Genomic DNA, 17,986 nt, shown 5'->3' on the forward strand with positions numbered 1-17,986 from the left:
CTACCCAGAATGTCCCGTCCTTCATATCAGAGAGAGAGAGACAGACTACCCAGAATGTCCCATCCTTCCTATCAGAGAGAGACAGACTACCCAGAATGTCCCGTCCTTCATATCAGAGAGAGACAGACTACCCAGAATGTCCCGTCCTTCATATCAGAGAGAGACAGACTACCCAGAATGTTCCGTCCTTCATATCAGAGAGAGACAGACTACCCAGAATGTCCCATCCTTCATATCAGAGAGAGACAAACTACCCAGAATGTCCCATCCTTCATATCAGAGAGAGACAGACTACCCAGAATGTCCCGTCCTTCATATCAGAGAGAGACAGACTACCCATAATGTCCCTCCTTCATGACAGAGAAAAAGACTACCCAGAATGTCCCTCCTTCATATCAGAGAGAGATAGACTACCCATAATGTCCCTCCTTCATATCAGAGAGAGATAGACTACCCAGAATGTCCCGTCCTTCATATCAGAGAGAGATAGACTACCCATAATGTCCCTCCTTCATGACAGAGAAAAAGACTACCCAGAATGTCCCGTCCTTCATATCAAAGAACGAGATAGACTACCCAGAATGTCCCATCCTTCATATAAAAGAGAGAGAGACTACCCAGAATGTACCATCCTTCATATCAGAGAGAGAGAGACTACCCAGAAAGTCCCATCCTTCATATCAGAGAGAAACAGACTACCCAGAATGTCCCATACTTCATATAAGAGAGAGAGAGACTACCCAGAATGTCCCGTCCTTCATATCAGAGACCGAGACAGACTACCCAGAATGCCCCATCCTTCATATCAGAGAGAGACAGACTACCTAGAATGTCCCGTCCTTCATATCAGAGAGAGACAAACTACCCAGAATGTACCGTCCTTCATATCAGAGAACGAGACAGACTACCCAGAATGTCCCGTCCTTCATATCAGAGAGAGAGACAGACTACCCAGAATGTCCCATCCTTCATATCAGAGAACGAGACAGCCTACCCAGAATGTCCCATCCTTCATATCAGAGAATGAGACAGACTACCCAGAGTGTCCCATCCTTCATATCAGAGAGAGACAAACTACCCAGAATCTCCCATCCTTCCTATCAGAGAGACAGACTACCCAGAATGTCCCATCCTTCATATCAAAGAACGAGATAGACTACCCAGAATGTCCCGTCCTTCATATCAGAGACCGAGACAGACTACCCAGAATGTCCCATCCTTCATATCAGAGAGAGACAGACTACCCAGAATGTCCCATCCTTCATATCACAGAGAGACAGACTACCCAGAATGTCCCATCCTTCATATCAGAGAGAGACAGACTACCTAGAATGTCCCGTCCTTCATATCAGAGAGAGACAAACTACCCAGAATGTACCGTCCTTCATATCAGAGAACGAGACAGACTACCCAGAAAGTCCCATCCTTCATATCAGAGAACGAGACAGACTACTCAGAATGTCCCATCCTTCATATCAGAGAATGAGACAGACTACCCAGAATGTCCCCTCCGTCATATCAGAGACAGAGACAAACTACCCAGAATCTCCCATCCTTCCTATCAGAGAGACAGACTACCCAGAATGTCCCAACCTTCATATCAGAGAGAGACAAACTATCCTGAATGTCCTGTCCTTCATATCAGAGGCAGAGACAGACTACCCAAAATTTCTCGTCTTTCATATCAGAGAACGAGACAGACTACCCAGAATGTCCCGTCCTTCATATCAGAGACCGAGACAGACTACCCAGAATGTCCCGTCCTTCATATCAGAGAACGAGACAGACTACCCAGAATGTGCTGTCCTTCATATCAGAGACCAAGACAGACTACCCAGAATGTCCCGTCCTTCATATCAGAGACCGAGACACACTACCCAGCATGTCCAGTCCTTCATATCAGAGACAGAGACAAATTACCCAGAATGTCCCGTCCTTCATATCAGAGATAGACACTAGAGATGAGCGAATTATTCAAAAATTCGATTCGGCTGATTCGCCGAATTTCAGGAAGAAATTTGATTCGATGCGAATTAATTCGCTACGAAGTTAACTTATAAAAAGGGTTTCTAGGCTTCAGAGAGCCTTTAAATTAGTGCAGAACACTGTACCTTTAATTTAAATGCCCTTGGAGATGAGGAAGGAGAAGGAGAAGGAGAAGGATGAGAAGAAGGAGAAGGAGAAGGATGAGAAGAAGGAGAAGGATGAGAAGAAGGAGAAGGAGAAGGATGAGAAGAAGGAGAAGGATGAGAAGAAGGAGAAGGAGAAGGAGAAGGATGAGAAGAAGGAGAAGGAGAAGGATGAGAAGATGGAGAAGGATGAGAAGATGGAGAAGGAGAAGGATGAGAAGAAGGAGAAGGATGAGAAGAAGGAGAAGGATGAGAAGAAGGAGAAGGATGAGAAGAAGGAGAAGGATGAGAAGAAGGATGAGAAGAAGGATGAGAAGAAGGAGAAGGATGAGAAGAAGGATGAGAAGAAGGAGAAGGATGAGAAGAAGAAGGATGAGAAGAAGGAGAAGGATGAGAAGAAGAAGAAGGATGAGAAGAAGAAGAAGGATGAGAAGAAGGAGAAGGATGAGAAGAAGGAGAAGGATGAGAAGAAGAAGAAGGATGAGAAGAAGAAGAAGAAGGATGAGAAGAAGGAGAATTCCAAGCCGGCAAAAAGTGTATCTGCAGAGCTCCGCTATTTCTTAGCGGAGCTCTGCAGATACACTTAGCGGAGCTCTGCAGATACACTTTTTGCCGGCTTGGAATTCTTCTTATTTTCATCCTACTTCTTCTTCTTCTTCATCCTCATCCTCTTCTTCTTCTTCTGAGGATGAGGATGAAGAAGAAGAAGTAGGATGAAAATAAGAAGAATTCCAAGCCGGCAAAAAGTGTATCTGCAGAGCTCCGCTAAGTGTATCTGCAGAGCTCCGCTATTTCTGACAGTTCTGTGACATTCCCTCCATACAGCGGTTGAAACATTGTATCTATTTGTTTCCATAAATGGATTCCATTTATGGAAACAAATAGATACAATGTTTCAACCGCTGTATGGAGTGAATGTCACAGAACTGTCAGAAATAGCGGAGCTCTGCAGATACACTTAGCGGAGCTCTGCAGATACACTTTTTGCCGGCTTGGAATTATTCTTATTTTCATCCTACTTCTTCTTCTTCTTCATCCTCATCCTCAGAAGAAGAAGAAGAGGATGAGGATGAAGAAGAAGAAGAAGAAGAAGTAGGATGAAAATAAGAATAATTCCAAGCCGGCAAAAAGTGTATCTGCAGAGCTCCTCTAAGTGTATCTGCAGAATAGAGGAGCTCTGCAGATACACTTTTTGCCGGCTTGGAATTATTCTTATTTTCATCCTACTTCTTCTTCTTCTTCATCCTCATCCTCAGAAGAAGAAGAAGAGGATGAGGATGAAGAGGAAGAAGAAGAAGAAGAAGTAGGATGAAAATAAGAATAATTCCAAGCCGGCAAAAAGTGTATCTGCAGAGCTCCTCTATTCTGCAGATACACTTAGAGGAGCTCTGCAGATACACTTTTTGCCGGCTTGGAATTATTCTTATTTTCATCCTACTTCTTCTTCTTCTTCTTCTTCATCCTCATCCTCTTCTTCTGAGGATGAGGATGAGGATGAAGAAGAAGAAGAAGAAGAAGTAGGATGAAAATAAGAATTCCAAACCGGCAAAAAGTGTATCTGCAGAGTTCCTCTATTTCTGACAGTTCTCTGACAGCTCCTTCACATGTACAGCGGTTGAAACATCTGTTTCCGAATAAAAACATCTGTATCCTAAATGGAAACAAATAGATACAGATGTTTCAACCGCTATACATGTGAAGGAGCTGTCAGAGAACTGTCAGAAATAGCGGAGCTGTCTGCAGGGACACTTTTGCCGGCTGATCGGGAAAAATTCGATTCGCGCACCCGAAGTAGGCAAATATTCGGATTCGACGCAAATCGAATTTTTCCTGAAATTCGTATCGAATTCCACTTCACCTGGTTCGATTCGCTCATCTCTAATAGACACACTACCCAGAATGTCCCATCCTTCATATCAGAGAGAGACAGACTACCCAGAATGTCCTGTCCTTCATGACAGAGAGAAAGACTACCCAGAACTTCCCGTCCTTCATATCAAAGACTGAGACAGACTACCCAGAATGTCCCATCCTTCATATCAGAGACCGAGACAGACTACCCAGAATATCCCGTCCTTCATATCAGAAAGAGACAGACTACCCAGAATGTCCAGTCCTTCATATCAGAGAGAGACAGACTACCCAGAATGACCCGTCCTTCATATGAAAGACCAAGACAGACTACCCAGAATGTCCCGTCCTTCATATCAGAGAGAGACAGACTACCCAGAATGTCCCGTCCTTCATATCAGAGAGAGACAGACTACCCAGAATGTCCCGTCCTTCTTATCAGAGAGACATACTGCCCAGAATGTAACATCCTTCATATCAGAGAGAGACAAACTATCCTGAATGTCCCATCCTTCATATCAAAGACTGAGACAGACTACCCAGAACGTCCCATCCTTCATATCAAAGACCAAGACAGACTACCCAGTATGTCCCATCCTTCATATCAGAGACCGAGCAGACCACCCAGAATATCCCATCCTTCATATCAGAGAAAGATATACTACTTAGAATGTCCCATCCTTCATATCAGAGAGAGACAGATTACCCAGAATGTCCCGTCCTTCATATCAGAGAGAGAGACAGACTACCCAGAATGTCCCATCCTTCATATCAGAGAGAGACAGACTTCCCAGAATGTCCCATCCTTCATATCAGAGAGAGACAGACTTCCCAGAATGTCCCGTCCTTCATATCAGAGAGAGAGACAGACTCCCCAGAATGTCCCATCCTTCATATCAGAGAGAGACAGACTTCCCAGAATGTCCCATCCTTCATATCAGAGAGAGACAGACTTCCCAGAATGTCCCATCCTTCATATCAGAGAACGATACAGACTACCCAGAATGTCCCATCCTTCATATCAGAGAACGATACAGACTACCCAGAATGTCCCGTCCTTCATATCAGAGACCAAGACAGACTACCCAGAATGTCCCATCCTTCATATCAGAGAATGAGACAGACTACCCAGAGTGTCCCCTCCGTCATATCAGACACAGAGACAGACTATCCAGAATGTCCCGTCCTTCAAATCAGAGACTGAGACAGACTACCAAGAATCTCCCTTGCTTCATATCAGAGAGAGACAGGCTACCCAGAATGTCCTGTCCTTCATGACAGAGAGAAAGACTACCCAGAACTTCCCGTCCTTCATATCAAAGACTGAGACAGACTACCCAGAATGTCCCATCCTTCATATCAGAGACCGAGACAGACTACCCAGAATATCCCGTCCTTCATATCAGAAAGAGACAGACTACCCAGAATGTCCAGTCCTTCATATCAGAGAGAGACAGACTACCCAGAATGACCCGTCCTTCATATGAAAGACCAAGACAGACTACCCAGAATGTCCCGTCCTTCATATCAGAGAGAGACAGACTACCCAGAATGTCCCGTCCTTCATATCAGAGAGAGACAGACTACCCAGAATGTCCCGTCCTTCATATCAGAGAGAGAGACAGACTACCCAGAATGACCCATCCTTCATATGAAAGACCAAGACAGACTACCCAGAATGTCCCATCCTTCATATCAGAGAGAGACAGATTACACAGAATGTCCCATCTTTCATATAAGAGACAGAGAGACAGACTACCCAGAATGTCCCGTTCTTCGTATCAGAGAGAGACAGACTACCCAGAATGTCCCACCCTTCATATCAGAGACCGAGACAGACTACCCAGCATGTCCCGCCCTTCATATCAGAGACAGAGACAAACTACCCAGCATGTCCCGTCCTTCATATCAGAAAAAGACAGACTACCCAGAATGCCCCATCCTTCATATCAGAGACTTAGACAGACTACCCAGAATGTCCCATCCTTAATATCAGAGACCGAGACAGACTACGCAGAATGTCCCATCCTTCATATCAGAGAAAGACAGACTACCCAGAATGTCCTGTTCTTCATATCAGAGACCGAGACAGACTACCCAGAATGTCCCATCCTTCATATCAGAGACTGAGACAGACTACCCAGAATCTCCCATCCTTCCTATCAGAGAGAGACAGACTACCCAGAATGTCCCATCCTTCCTATCAGAGAGAGACAGACTACCCAGAATGTCCCGTCCTTCATATCAGAGAAAAAGACAGACTACACAGAATCTTCCATCCTTCCTGTCAGAGAGAGACAGACTACCCAAAATGTCCCGTCCTTCATATCAGAGAGAGTCAGACTACCCAGAATGTCCCATCCTTCATATCAGAGACCGAGACAGACTACCCAGAATGTCCCGTCCTTCATATCAGAGACCGAGACAGACTTCCCAGAATGTCCCGTCCTTCATATCAGAGAGAGACAGACTACCCAGAATGTCCCGTCCTTCATATCAGAGAAAAAGACAGACTACACAGAATCTTCCATCCTTCCTGTCAGAGAGAGACAGACTACCCAAAATGTCCCATCCTTCATATCAGAGAGAGTCAGACTACCCAGAATGTCCCGTCCTTCATATCAGAGACCGAGACAGACTACCCAGAATGTCCCATCCTTCATATCAGAGAGAGACAGACGACCCAGAATGTCCCATCCTTCATATCAGACAGCCAGCCAGCTCTTGAAAGCTGGTAGGAAAGAACCCTAAGAGTACCTAAGGGCTTGACTAGAAGTGGAAAAAGTGCCAAGACACCTCCACAGGGGTAAGCAGTGAGAAGAAATATGGCGCAACCCATATGGTGCACAAAACACCAGCAGGTCATAAGGATGCACAGGGACCCATGTGCCTAAACACCCATCGGTGCCTCTAAGCAAAACTGCCATCATCTAATCATGGAGCATGGTCCAACAAAGCATCCTCAGCTGAGGAGAGGGGAAGGGGGAATGGATCCTAGATTGTCTACCTGATTAGGAACAAGAGCAAGGGAAGGAGTCTGGAGGAACTGCACATCGGTCATCAAATGAGAACTTAAGCTCCAGTGACCAGGTCCCACAAAGGTCTCCAGGCAGACCCCCTACCTGCTGAGGGGGGCTAGCAGCAGGACCCAAGCATGATCTTCTTGCTGACAATGTGGAGAGCACAGGGCCATCCAGCAATTAAATCTTCCTGCCAGGTGGGAAATCAACAGCTTTCAGGTACTGAATCAGAAGAGAACCAGACGGTAAATTCTTATCTCCAAGGAGGACAGCATAGTGAAACGTAACACTCTCAGTGTAGTACAGCATAGGGACCAGGCCACTAGATCTACCACAGGGAAAACTCCCAGACCGTTCCATAGGGGAAGACTCTTCAACACGTGAGGGATTTCCAGTGGAGCTCAGGTCAGAGTATCAAGTCATGGAGGGGATGCTTGATGAGACAGGAACTGTTCTCAGGAAACAGATTGGAGCCCCAAGACTTCATGGTGAAGGGAAGAAAATACCCCTTTCAGACAAAAAGGCAGACAGGTAATATCTGGAAGTACTTGGTCTAGAGAGACCATTTGGATGTTTTGCCCCAAGTTCAGGCTCCCAGGCATGAGGGGTTGATGACAAGCACTGAGTTACAATTGAAAAAGGGAGTCTAAATTATGAGAGTAATCCCTTGGCACCCTACACACCCTGAAAGATGAGGGAGGGAGAATGATCCTGACTTATAAGGGGAGGAATTAAAACCCTAAAGCACAGGTGTCAAACTGATGACCCTCCAACTGTTGCCAAACTTCAAGTCCCATGAGGCATTGCAAGATTGACAGTTACAAGCATGACTCCCAAAGGCAGAGGCATGATGGGACTTAAAAACCCCAAGGCCTGGAACAAAAGGCTGATTCTACAGATGATGGGTAGTACCTCTATAAGGTTTGAAACAACCCTGGTAAATCTGTGTCCACTTCAGGAGACTGTAATGACCCCAACCAGAGGTAGATCGTTGGAACTCTCAGAGACAGTGACAAGGTCAACATGGCCAGCATGAATAGAAGTTTTAGGCCAATCACAGACATAATCTGCAGGGGACCATGTGGAGCCTTTGACGGTAGAGCGTCCCGATATCTGAGCAAAAACAGCCAGAAAGTCCAAAGCATAGATTGAGGTTCCTGTGGACATGGGGGATACCTTGGCCACACACGAGAGAGCTTTGGTAGACTTCAATAAAGATGATCCAGTAACAATAGGGGTCCAAGGTTCTGAATTACAGGTGTCAATTCCTTCTGAGAAAACTAAGGTAAATGCGCACAGAAGCACTCTAGGACTATAAGCCGTTTTCATCCTTGGCAGTGGGACAGTCTGGCTGTCTTAGTGAAGACATGGTGTGTTTGCACAGTGGTAATTCAACTAGGCCCAATGTGAGGCAAGGTTTTAAGTCTCATAAACCCAGGCAACTCCGGCTCAGGGTTTTAGGTGGCCGAGGGTGACCAAGTCAGTGTAGGAAGGGAGATCCACATGATGCTTAAAGATCAATGGCAGAATGATGCTTCCTCCAAGCTGAATACAGAGAAAGAGAAGTCAGAGCTCAACCCAGTGAATGCCATCAGCACTCGATTCTTCGGCCTTAACTCTTACCCTGTTAAAAAGTGGCGGGAAATTTAAAATGGTGGCCATCAATGAGGTAGCTCCCAGTGCTTCATTACAACTGGCTCTGCTCACTAAGTGATTCTTCAAAGACAGGATCAGACCTGTGACCGCAGCACAACTCTGGACCTGAAAGCACTCCTCAGCTAACTAACACAGTACACCCTGGCCTGGAGACCACCACAATGAAAAGCCCAGTGCCCAAAGGTTACATTCCAGGCTAGTCTCACATGTACAGTCCAGGAGGGTTCGGCCTCAAAAGCTAGTGCTGAGAAAACACTGATCAGGATAGCTGATCAAGATCATCTGAGTTCACCAAAGAACCTTGATAGATTGATTGATGTCACCAAGAAACCTTGATTGATTGAAGTAACCAAGAAACCTCGATTGAGTTCACAAAGAAAACCTTGATTGATGTCACCAAGAAACCTTGATTGATGTTACCAAGGAACCTAGAGTGAGGTCACCAAGGAACCTTGATTGGTGTCACCAAGAAAACCTGATTAATTGAAGTCACTAAGGAATCTTGATTAAGGTGAGCAAGAAATCTTAATTGAGGTCACCAAGGAACCTTGATTGATTGATGTCACCAAGTAACCTTGATTGAGGTCGCAAAGAAAACCTTGATTGATGTCTCCAAGAAACCTTGATCGATGTTACCAAGGAACCTAGAGTGAGGTCACCAAGGAACCTTGATTGGTGTCACCAAGAAAACTTGATTGATTGAAGTCACCAGGGAAACTTGATTAAGGTCAGCAAGAATTCTTAATTGAGGTCACCAAGAAACCTTGATTGATTGATGTCACCAAGGAACCTTGACTGAGGTCACCATAGAACCTTGATTGGTGTCACCAACAAAACTTGATTGATTGAGGTCACCAAGGAACCTTGATTGATGTCACCAAAGAATCTTGATTGATTGATGTCACCAAGGAACCTTGATTGATGTCACCAAGAAACTTTGATTGATTGATGTCAAAAAGGAACCTTGCTTGAGCTCACCAAGGAACCTTGATTGCTGTCACCAAGAAAAAACTCCATCAGTGTAGCAAAAATCTTCACTGACATCACCAAAAAGAAAATTTCACAAAGTTAGAAAGCTAGCAAAAAAAAAATAGACTTTTTTCTTCAGAGCTGAATCATCCAATCACCTAAGTTAATAGCAAAAAACAGAAGCTTGCTGGGAGCAGAAGGGGTTACACAGGGACTGGTTTTCTGTTTGATCGTGTCCAATCCTATTGCAATTCAGTTCCTGGGTATTTGGTGCAAGCCCTGCAGCCCATTAAAGACACTCGGACTTTTGGAGACATCAAGCCATGAACAACACCATGGACTCTTGCCGCACAGAGGTATGCCTGGGCAGCCACACTACTATAGTTAGAGCTAGGGGAAAGATGTTCATATTGAACTGTACAGTATAACTGTACATGTATGTTGTACAGAAAGGTAAGATCCTAGTTGGAATTACTTCACACTGACAACATGGTCATCAGAAGGAAAAGTCAACATGACCTTGTCGCTGTTAGAGATGATTTTGTGAAGTCTGAGGTTTGCGGTGGCAAGCATGTTCTAGGTTCTGGTAAGAAGGTCAAAAGCTTCTTCTTTATTGGGCAGAGATTTGAGTCCATCTTCTACATAGAAATTCCTTTCAATGAACTGTCTTGCATGAGATCCAAATTTTTTCTCACCCTCTTGAGCTGTTTTCCTCAGTCCATAAATTGCTACTGCAGGAGAAGGACTGTTACGAAAAACATGTACCTGTCAGGGAGCGAGGAGCCAGACACACAAGGAGGTGCAATTAAAGGTAAGTTTATTTACACAGAAACAAGGCAAGAGTCTATGCAAGTCCGACAGCAAAAGCGGATGACTTGGTAGGACAGAAGTTCTCCTGCCGAGGTCGTCTTCCAGGATAATCAAGTCGAGAACCAGCGGGAATCGTAGCCAAAGCCAGGGTCAGAAGCCAGGAAGAATGGTCGCCAGAGCTGGGGTCAGAAGCCAGGAAGAATGGTCACCAGAGCCGGGGTCAGAAGCCAGGAGGAGTCTTAGCCAAAGCCGAGTTGGTATCCAGGAGAGCAAAGAGTTATCTGAACAGGAGCTTGCTGCTGGATCCCACAATGCTTTGCAGACCTAAGATGGATGCCAGCACATGGAGCAGCACAAGCCCTGAGGAAAGGTAGGACCTTGATAGTACCTTCATTCGATAGTCTATGACTTCATCGTTGACATCATTATTGCGGTACCATCGGAACCTGAGGAAGTTTCTGTAGTCTTCACGGACAATGAAACAATGGAACATCTGCTGAATGTCAGCCATAACAGCAATTGCAATATACGCCAAGGTAGTGCGGCGCTATATAAACCTATATAATGGCGAGAACAGGTCACACATATAATGATAGTATTAATAACACACACTAAACAATAGGTAAGTGCTACTAAGGACACACTCCCCCTCCATGATCCTCAGCTGAGGGATCATATGTGAGTGCAAGAAACAGTGTGTGAATCCCCTTCGGGATCAGGTGACACAGTGAACCATGCAAAAACTTTACTGGACTACTACACACTACCCCTATAGAAGATGTGGATGCTGTAGTATAAATAGTCCACATGAATGGCATCACTTCACATACACATGCAGGTGGAATTCTTGTGCTTGTGCTGGTATAGTGCCAATCCTCACAGGTTGGGGTGCCCCCTCACCTTCCTGCCCAGGCCCTACAGGACCAATGAGCCTTATGAATCACTCCACACACGATCCTCCCAGTCCTGGGTAGTATTTTTAGTGATGATGAGGACCAACTACAAGACCACTGGCTCTCCTACCTAAGACCTCTGTAGTGCCGGAACAAGTGCTTAGAGTACAAGGCAGAGCATCTCCAGTTATAATCAACAGTTCACAAAACTGTGTTCTTGTAAGAGATCTGTTACTCTGATCCTCCAGAATAGTATACAGTCTTATGGCCTTTTCAGGTTGACCTTTGGGGTATACACGGACCAAGCATATCTTTGCACAGGAGTTGTCACAGAATCCTTCTCTGCAGACCTCTGTACATGTAGAGAACACTGGGATGGTAGGTGCTGCTTGATCTGGGCGCTCCCCGCCTTGCCTTGCCTCAGGAAGATTGTTTGTGAGCGTAGTAGAGTTGTGCGAATATTGATGAAGATCTTGCACATGGTCATCGCTGTCATACACACTCTATACATTTGATGATCGCTTTACAGTCCTTTGCAAAGTGTTCTGTGGAGGCACAGCATTTGTAGCAAACCCCAAATTTCTTCAAAAGTTCCTTATGTTCTTGGAGGGTTTTCTTTCTGAAGCCGATACATTTCTTAAGTGGATGTGGTTTGTTATGTATTGGACATTGGCGATTTGGGTCCTCAATTCTCTTGCTTTGATCAGTCTTTTCAAGAACTGTAGAAGGTGCAGGTAGAACATTAGTCCATATGGTAGCTTTAGAACAATAGATTTGATGCCATGAGAGGTGTCAAGGTAACTGAGACCAGGTAAGTTGGTGTCAGCCTTAACAAGTTGAAGCTCTAATAGAACATTGCTGATTTCTTGAAACTTTAGATTGTCGTTAGCAGAAATCCTTGGGAAGCTTTGCAACCTTTTGAATAAAGCATCTTCAATGGCCTCTGGGCTGCCAAAGGTCTGTTCAAGTCTGCCCCAAGCAGCATTAAGGCCTGCAGCAGGGTTGTCAATATGAACTGCTTTGAGTCTCTTGATGCATTCAGTGGACTGGGGACCTAGCCATCTGATGAGTAGATCTAATTCCTCTGTGGCATTGATGTCTAGGTCACTCATTGTGGCCTTAAAAGTGGATTTCCAGCCTCTGTAATTCTCAGGCTTGTCATTAAACTTGGTGAGGCCTGTCTTAACAAGCCCTCTGCAGAGCATGTATGTAGCAAGCTGTGACATGTCCGTGTTTTCAGATTTTGGGTGCATGACTGCAGGTGGAACAGAGTTGGTTGTGACGGTTGGTGGACTTACGTGGAGTGACTTGGGAACATATGTTGCTGCGAAGGCATTCAATGCCAGAGCTGGCTTAGAGTCCATTGGCATGTTAGTTTGTAGAGTGGTGCGTTTGCTGGGAGGTCAAAGTATGATGGACGGTCTGTTACATACACACCAGTGTCTGCGGCTGGCTGAGATGCTGCAGTCTGATGTATTGGAGGATACAGTATAAGGGAAATCATCCTGAGGTACAGGAGGTGCAGAGAAGACACTTTGATGGAGTACTTTGGCTGCTGTGACAGGAAGTTGACGTTCTGGAGAGATGTGTGAAGAATCTGAGACATGAGATACAACTGAGTGTCTGGAACTGTTGTCTCTTGTTTTTACTAGCGGCTTGTTCTAAGACCCAGAACCTTGCCATGGCTGTGGCTGCTCACATTGTTTTTCTAAAACTTCAATTTCTGCCTTTTGGTGGGTGGCTTTAGCATCTCTCTCTGCTGCCTGAGCCTCCATTCCTGCTTTTGTATGTGCGACCTGAGCCTCCATTCCTGCTTTTGTATGTGCGGCCTGAGCCTCCATTTGTGAGGCCTGAGCCTCCATTTCTGCGGCCTGAGCTTCCATTTCTGCTTTCTTATGTGCGGCCTGAGCCTCCATTCCTGCTTTTGTATGTGCGGCCTGAGCCTCCATTTGTGAGGCCTGAGCCTCCATTTCTGCTGCCTGAGCTTCCATTTCTGCTTTCTTATGTGCGGCCTGAGCCTCCATTTGTGAGGTCTGAGCTTCCATTTCTGCGGCCTGAGCTTCCATTTCTGCTTTCTTTTGTGCGGCCTGAGCCTCCATTTCTGCGGCTGGAGCCTCCATTTCTGCGGCCTAAGCCTCCATTTCTGCTTTCTTTTGTGCGACCTAAGCCTCCATTTCTGCGGCTGGAGCCTCCATTTCTACGGCCTGAGCTTCCATTTCTGCTTTCTTTTGTGCGGCCTGAGCCTCCATTTGTGCGGCCTGAGCCTCCATTTCTGCGGCCTGAGCTTCCATTTCTGCGGCCTGAGCCTCCATTTCTGTGGCCTAAGCCTCCATTTCTGTGGCCTGAGCTTCCATTTCTACAGCCAGAGCCTCCATTTCTGCGGCCTGAGCCTCCATTTCTGCTGCCTGAGCCTCCATTTCTGCTTTCTTCTGGGTGAAAGCTGCCTGAATTTTAGAATCTTCACCATCAGCACGGCTTTTATTAGTTGCTGACTGAGTGCAGAGAACCTTGATTGTATGGATTGGGAAGATGTTGAGGAGTGTCTAGTAGACGCAGAGCGATCAGATCTGGATTCATGGAGATGTGTTGTTCTCACTTCTGCCTCTGTCTTTGTTCTCACCACTAAATTGTCTCTACAAGATTGATCTCCTGAACCCCTCAATCCTCCAATGACTCCTGAGTTGTACGGCTGTAACAGACCAATATATGTAACACAGTCTTTTATAATTCTCAGAGGCAACATTCAATTGCTGGATAGCGCCCTCTAGTTGTAATGACTCATGAGATTGTTGGGGGAGGGGCAGACATGCGTTTACCAGTTTTACACCACAAGTCATTAATATTACACAGCAATTCTGACTTGTCAGCATTAAGATTTTATTGCACTTTAACTGACAATTGCGCGGTCATGCAACGCTGCACCCTAATGAAATTTACCTCCCTAAAAATAATCAAATTTCATCCTAAATTTCAACCAATATGTATTCTGCTCCATGTCTTTGGTAAAAATAATCCCAATACGTGTAAATTAATTGGTTTACATGAAAGTTATAGCGTCTACAAATGGTGGTGTAGATACTGGGATTTGTTTTATACTAGTAATGGTTAGTGACTTATAGCGGGATCACAGCGGGCATTCTGACACTGGAGGGAACTGACTTGGTGTCACTGACATCTCCAGTGACACCAATACAGTGATCAGTGCTAATAAAAAGCAATGACACTGTACTAATGGCACTGGGCAGGAAGGGGTTAACATCTGGGGCAATCAAAGGGTTAACTGTGTGGTTTCACTATGGGGGCTGTGTGTGTGCTTCACTTTGCGCACACTGCTATGCAGAGCCATACAAAGCAGTGCGCAGGAGCTGACAGGGGAGAGATCTGTATTGTTTATACACAGATCTCTCACCCATCGGTGAAACACAGCAATCACCGGGTGCTGGCAGGGAATCACTGTCCAGGACCCAGTGATTGACAGCTGAGGCCACCAATGGCAGCACTGGTAGGACATGCACATGTGGCTCACGCACGCCCCCTACCCAGAATTGCAAAATAATGTATATATACATGATATTACACACCCCTGCTGCCCTGTAGCAGTATTTCTGCTAAAAGGTGGCGGTTAATATATTTATTTATATACATTTTTAACACACACTTTTTTTTCTCTCAGAAAGGACAGAGAGAGATACAATGTATAATATAATGTATATAATGATACAATGTATATAATGATACAATGTATAATATAATGTATATAATGATACAATGTATAATATAATGTATATAATGATACAATGTATAATAGGATGCATATAATGATGCAATGTATAATAGAATGTATATAATGATACAATGTATAATAGAATGTATATAATAATACAATTTATAATATAATGTATATAATGATACAATGTATAATAGAATGTATATAATGATACAATGTATAATAGAATGTATATAATGATGCAATGTATAATAGAATGTATAAAATGAGACAATGTGTAATATAATGTATATAATGATACAATGTATAATAGAATGCATTTAATGATACAATGTATAATAAAATGTATATAATGAGACAATGTATAATGGAATGTATATAATGATACAATGCATAATATAATGTATATAATTATACAATGTGTAATATAATGTATATAATGATACAATGTATAATATAATGTATATAATGATACAATGTATATTGGAATGTATATAATGATACAATGCATAATATAATGTATATAATTATACAATGTGTAATATAATGTATATAATGATATAATGCATAATAGAATGTATATAATAATAATAATAATAATAATAATAATAATAATACAATGTATAATACAATGTATATAATGATACAATGTATAATATAATGATTCAATGTACAATAGAATGTATATAATGATACAATGTATAATGGAATGTATATAATGAAACAATGTATAATATAATGTATATAATGATACAATGTATAATAGAATGTATATAATGATACAATGTGTAATACAATGTATGTAATGATATAATATAATGTATATAATGATACAATGTGTAATACAATGTATGTAATGATATAATATAATGTATATAATGATACAATGTATAATAGAATGTATATAATGCTACAATGTGTAATATATATATGTATATAATGATGCAATGTATCTCTCTCCTCAATTCAGAGAGAGAAAACAAGGGGGTGGGTTTCATAGTGACTGATCACTGTGATAGCCAATCAGAGGCTATCACAGCGATCATGTGACCCAGAATTGAGAGTTCCAGGACCCGGCGCTCTCAGTGACCCCCCGGTCTTTGTGCTGGGAGTGCGCCATGCGGTGTGCTCCCAGCACAAAGACAGGCACACAAATTAGCGGCCCCACGGGCCAAATCCCAGATCTGAGAGGCCACTAATTTGCGTGCGCTCGGCATCAGGGGGTTAAACCAACACTATGACACCAGCCATTGATTTAAAATGGTAAATTCTGCATTTGGCCTTTAGATGGCGCTAAGTATCCTAGGAATTCTCACCATCTAATAGACAAATGTGGTATTTTCCATGTGAAATCGATGGAAACCCTTCAAGCAGCTCAGCAAAGATCCTCCTACCATTGGTCCCCCCATCCCATACACACAGAAGGAATGGACTGTACCGGCACTTCTACCTGGGGGAGTTGTTGTTCCATTTATTAATAGACTCCTAAATGTCAGGAGACGATTATTTATTGTATTTATTATTAATACTTCCCTACCCGGCCAATTCTGACATTCCGACATGTAAAAGTCATTATTTGCTGGGAAATGACTGAGAGCCCCCAAATATTATATATAAGCAGAGACCCTGGAGAGGAACATGGTTGCTGGTACAATATTTGTTGCTCCGTATTTCTGCAGATTTTTTTTAATGCACATTTTTTAGAAAAGAAACTTTACCTAATGTTAGTGCAGCAAACACAATATAATACCGTTTTGGGGTAAAAGATGATGTTATGCCGAGTAAATAGATACCTAACATGTCACGCTTTAAAATTGCAAACGCCAGTGGAACGGGGCCAAACTACGGGGCCTAAATACCCCCCATAGGTGTCACTCAGGATACCAGTGTAGAGGTACACAGGAGGTCTGATGCCGGAATTATCGCTCTCACTCTGACATTTCCAGCCATACCTGTGTGGAGACAAGTGTGGTGAGAACACCGTTTACAATGCGTGATGGACTTCTGTATGTGTTAGCCTTTGTGTGCAAACAAGGGGGGGGGGTGCTTTCATTTTTTAATTTTTTTTTTTTTTCTATTGTTACTCTGTCCCAATTTTTTTCATTACTTTTATTGCTATCAGACAGATTCTCTTTACTGAGACATCTGCAGTCTATTGGACCCCAGATCCCAATCTGACCATAAAAACATCCGATCAAACCAAGATCAGTTCATTCTGATGCTTTCACAAGCTGGAAATGGCTTGTTTACATCTGAGTGACTCTGGAAGTGACACAATCCTCGTTGCTTCTACATCCACGGGGGTTCCTTTATCCAGATCACAGCTCACCTCCTCATAGATTGTTAATAGGTTGGTCTGACAAGAACGATCTTTTCCCATAAATCCATGCTGGTTACTACTAATGATACTATGTTCATCAGCAAATTCTTGGGTATGGTCCCTTATCATCCCTCCAATAGTTTACAAACTATTGATGTTAGGCTGACTGGCTTGGAGCTTCCAGATATGTATCTCGGCCCTTTCTGGAATACTGGAACCACGTTAGATATTCACCAATCTGCTGCCACCATTCTGGTCAGTAAGCTTTCCTAAAGATGAGGGATGACGATCAATGACCTGGCTACATTCCTTGAGGACTCTCAGATGCAAGCCATCTGGTCCTGGTGATTCATTCATTTATTTTTTTTAGACCTTCTAGTCTTTTGTAAGGGACCACTACACTGACCACTGATAAAAGGGAATCCTTCTCCCATTGGTCACCAATGTAAGGGTCCACTACACTGACCACTGATATAAGGGGGTCCTTCTCCCATTGGTCACCAATGTAAGGGACCACTACACTGACCACTGATATAAGGGGGTCCTTCTCCCATTGGTCACCAATGTAAGGGTCCACTACACTGACCACTGATATAAGGGGGTCCTTCTCC

General features: G+C 43.7%; 1 protein-coding gene across 1 annotated transcript in view; it reads right to left on the bottom strand.

The window, feature by feature from the left end:
* LOC149460649 (uncharacterized) overlaps nt 1-17,986 on the bottom strand; it is a 60,389-nt gene that overhangs the window by 24,600 nt on the left and 17,803 nt on the right. The window contains exon 4 of the mRNA XM_089679412.1: nt 16,902-17,007. Within this exon, the coding sequence (XP_089535538.1) occupies nt 16,902-17,007 (106 nt within the window). The remainder of the gene's footprint in view (nt 1-16,901; nt 17,008-17,986) is intronic.

The sequence above is a fragment of the Staurois parvus genome, unplaced genomic scaffold (assembly GCF_062004578.1).
Source record: "Staurois parvus isolate SC_StPar_1 unplaced genomic scaffold, SC_StPar_1.0 ptg000223l, whole genome shotgun sequence".
Lineage (NCBI taxonomy): Eukaryota > Metazoa > Chordata > Amphibia > Anura > Ranidae > Staurois > Staurois parvus.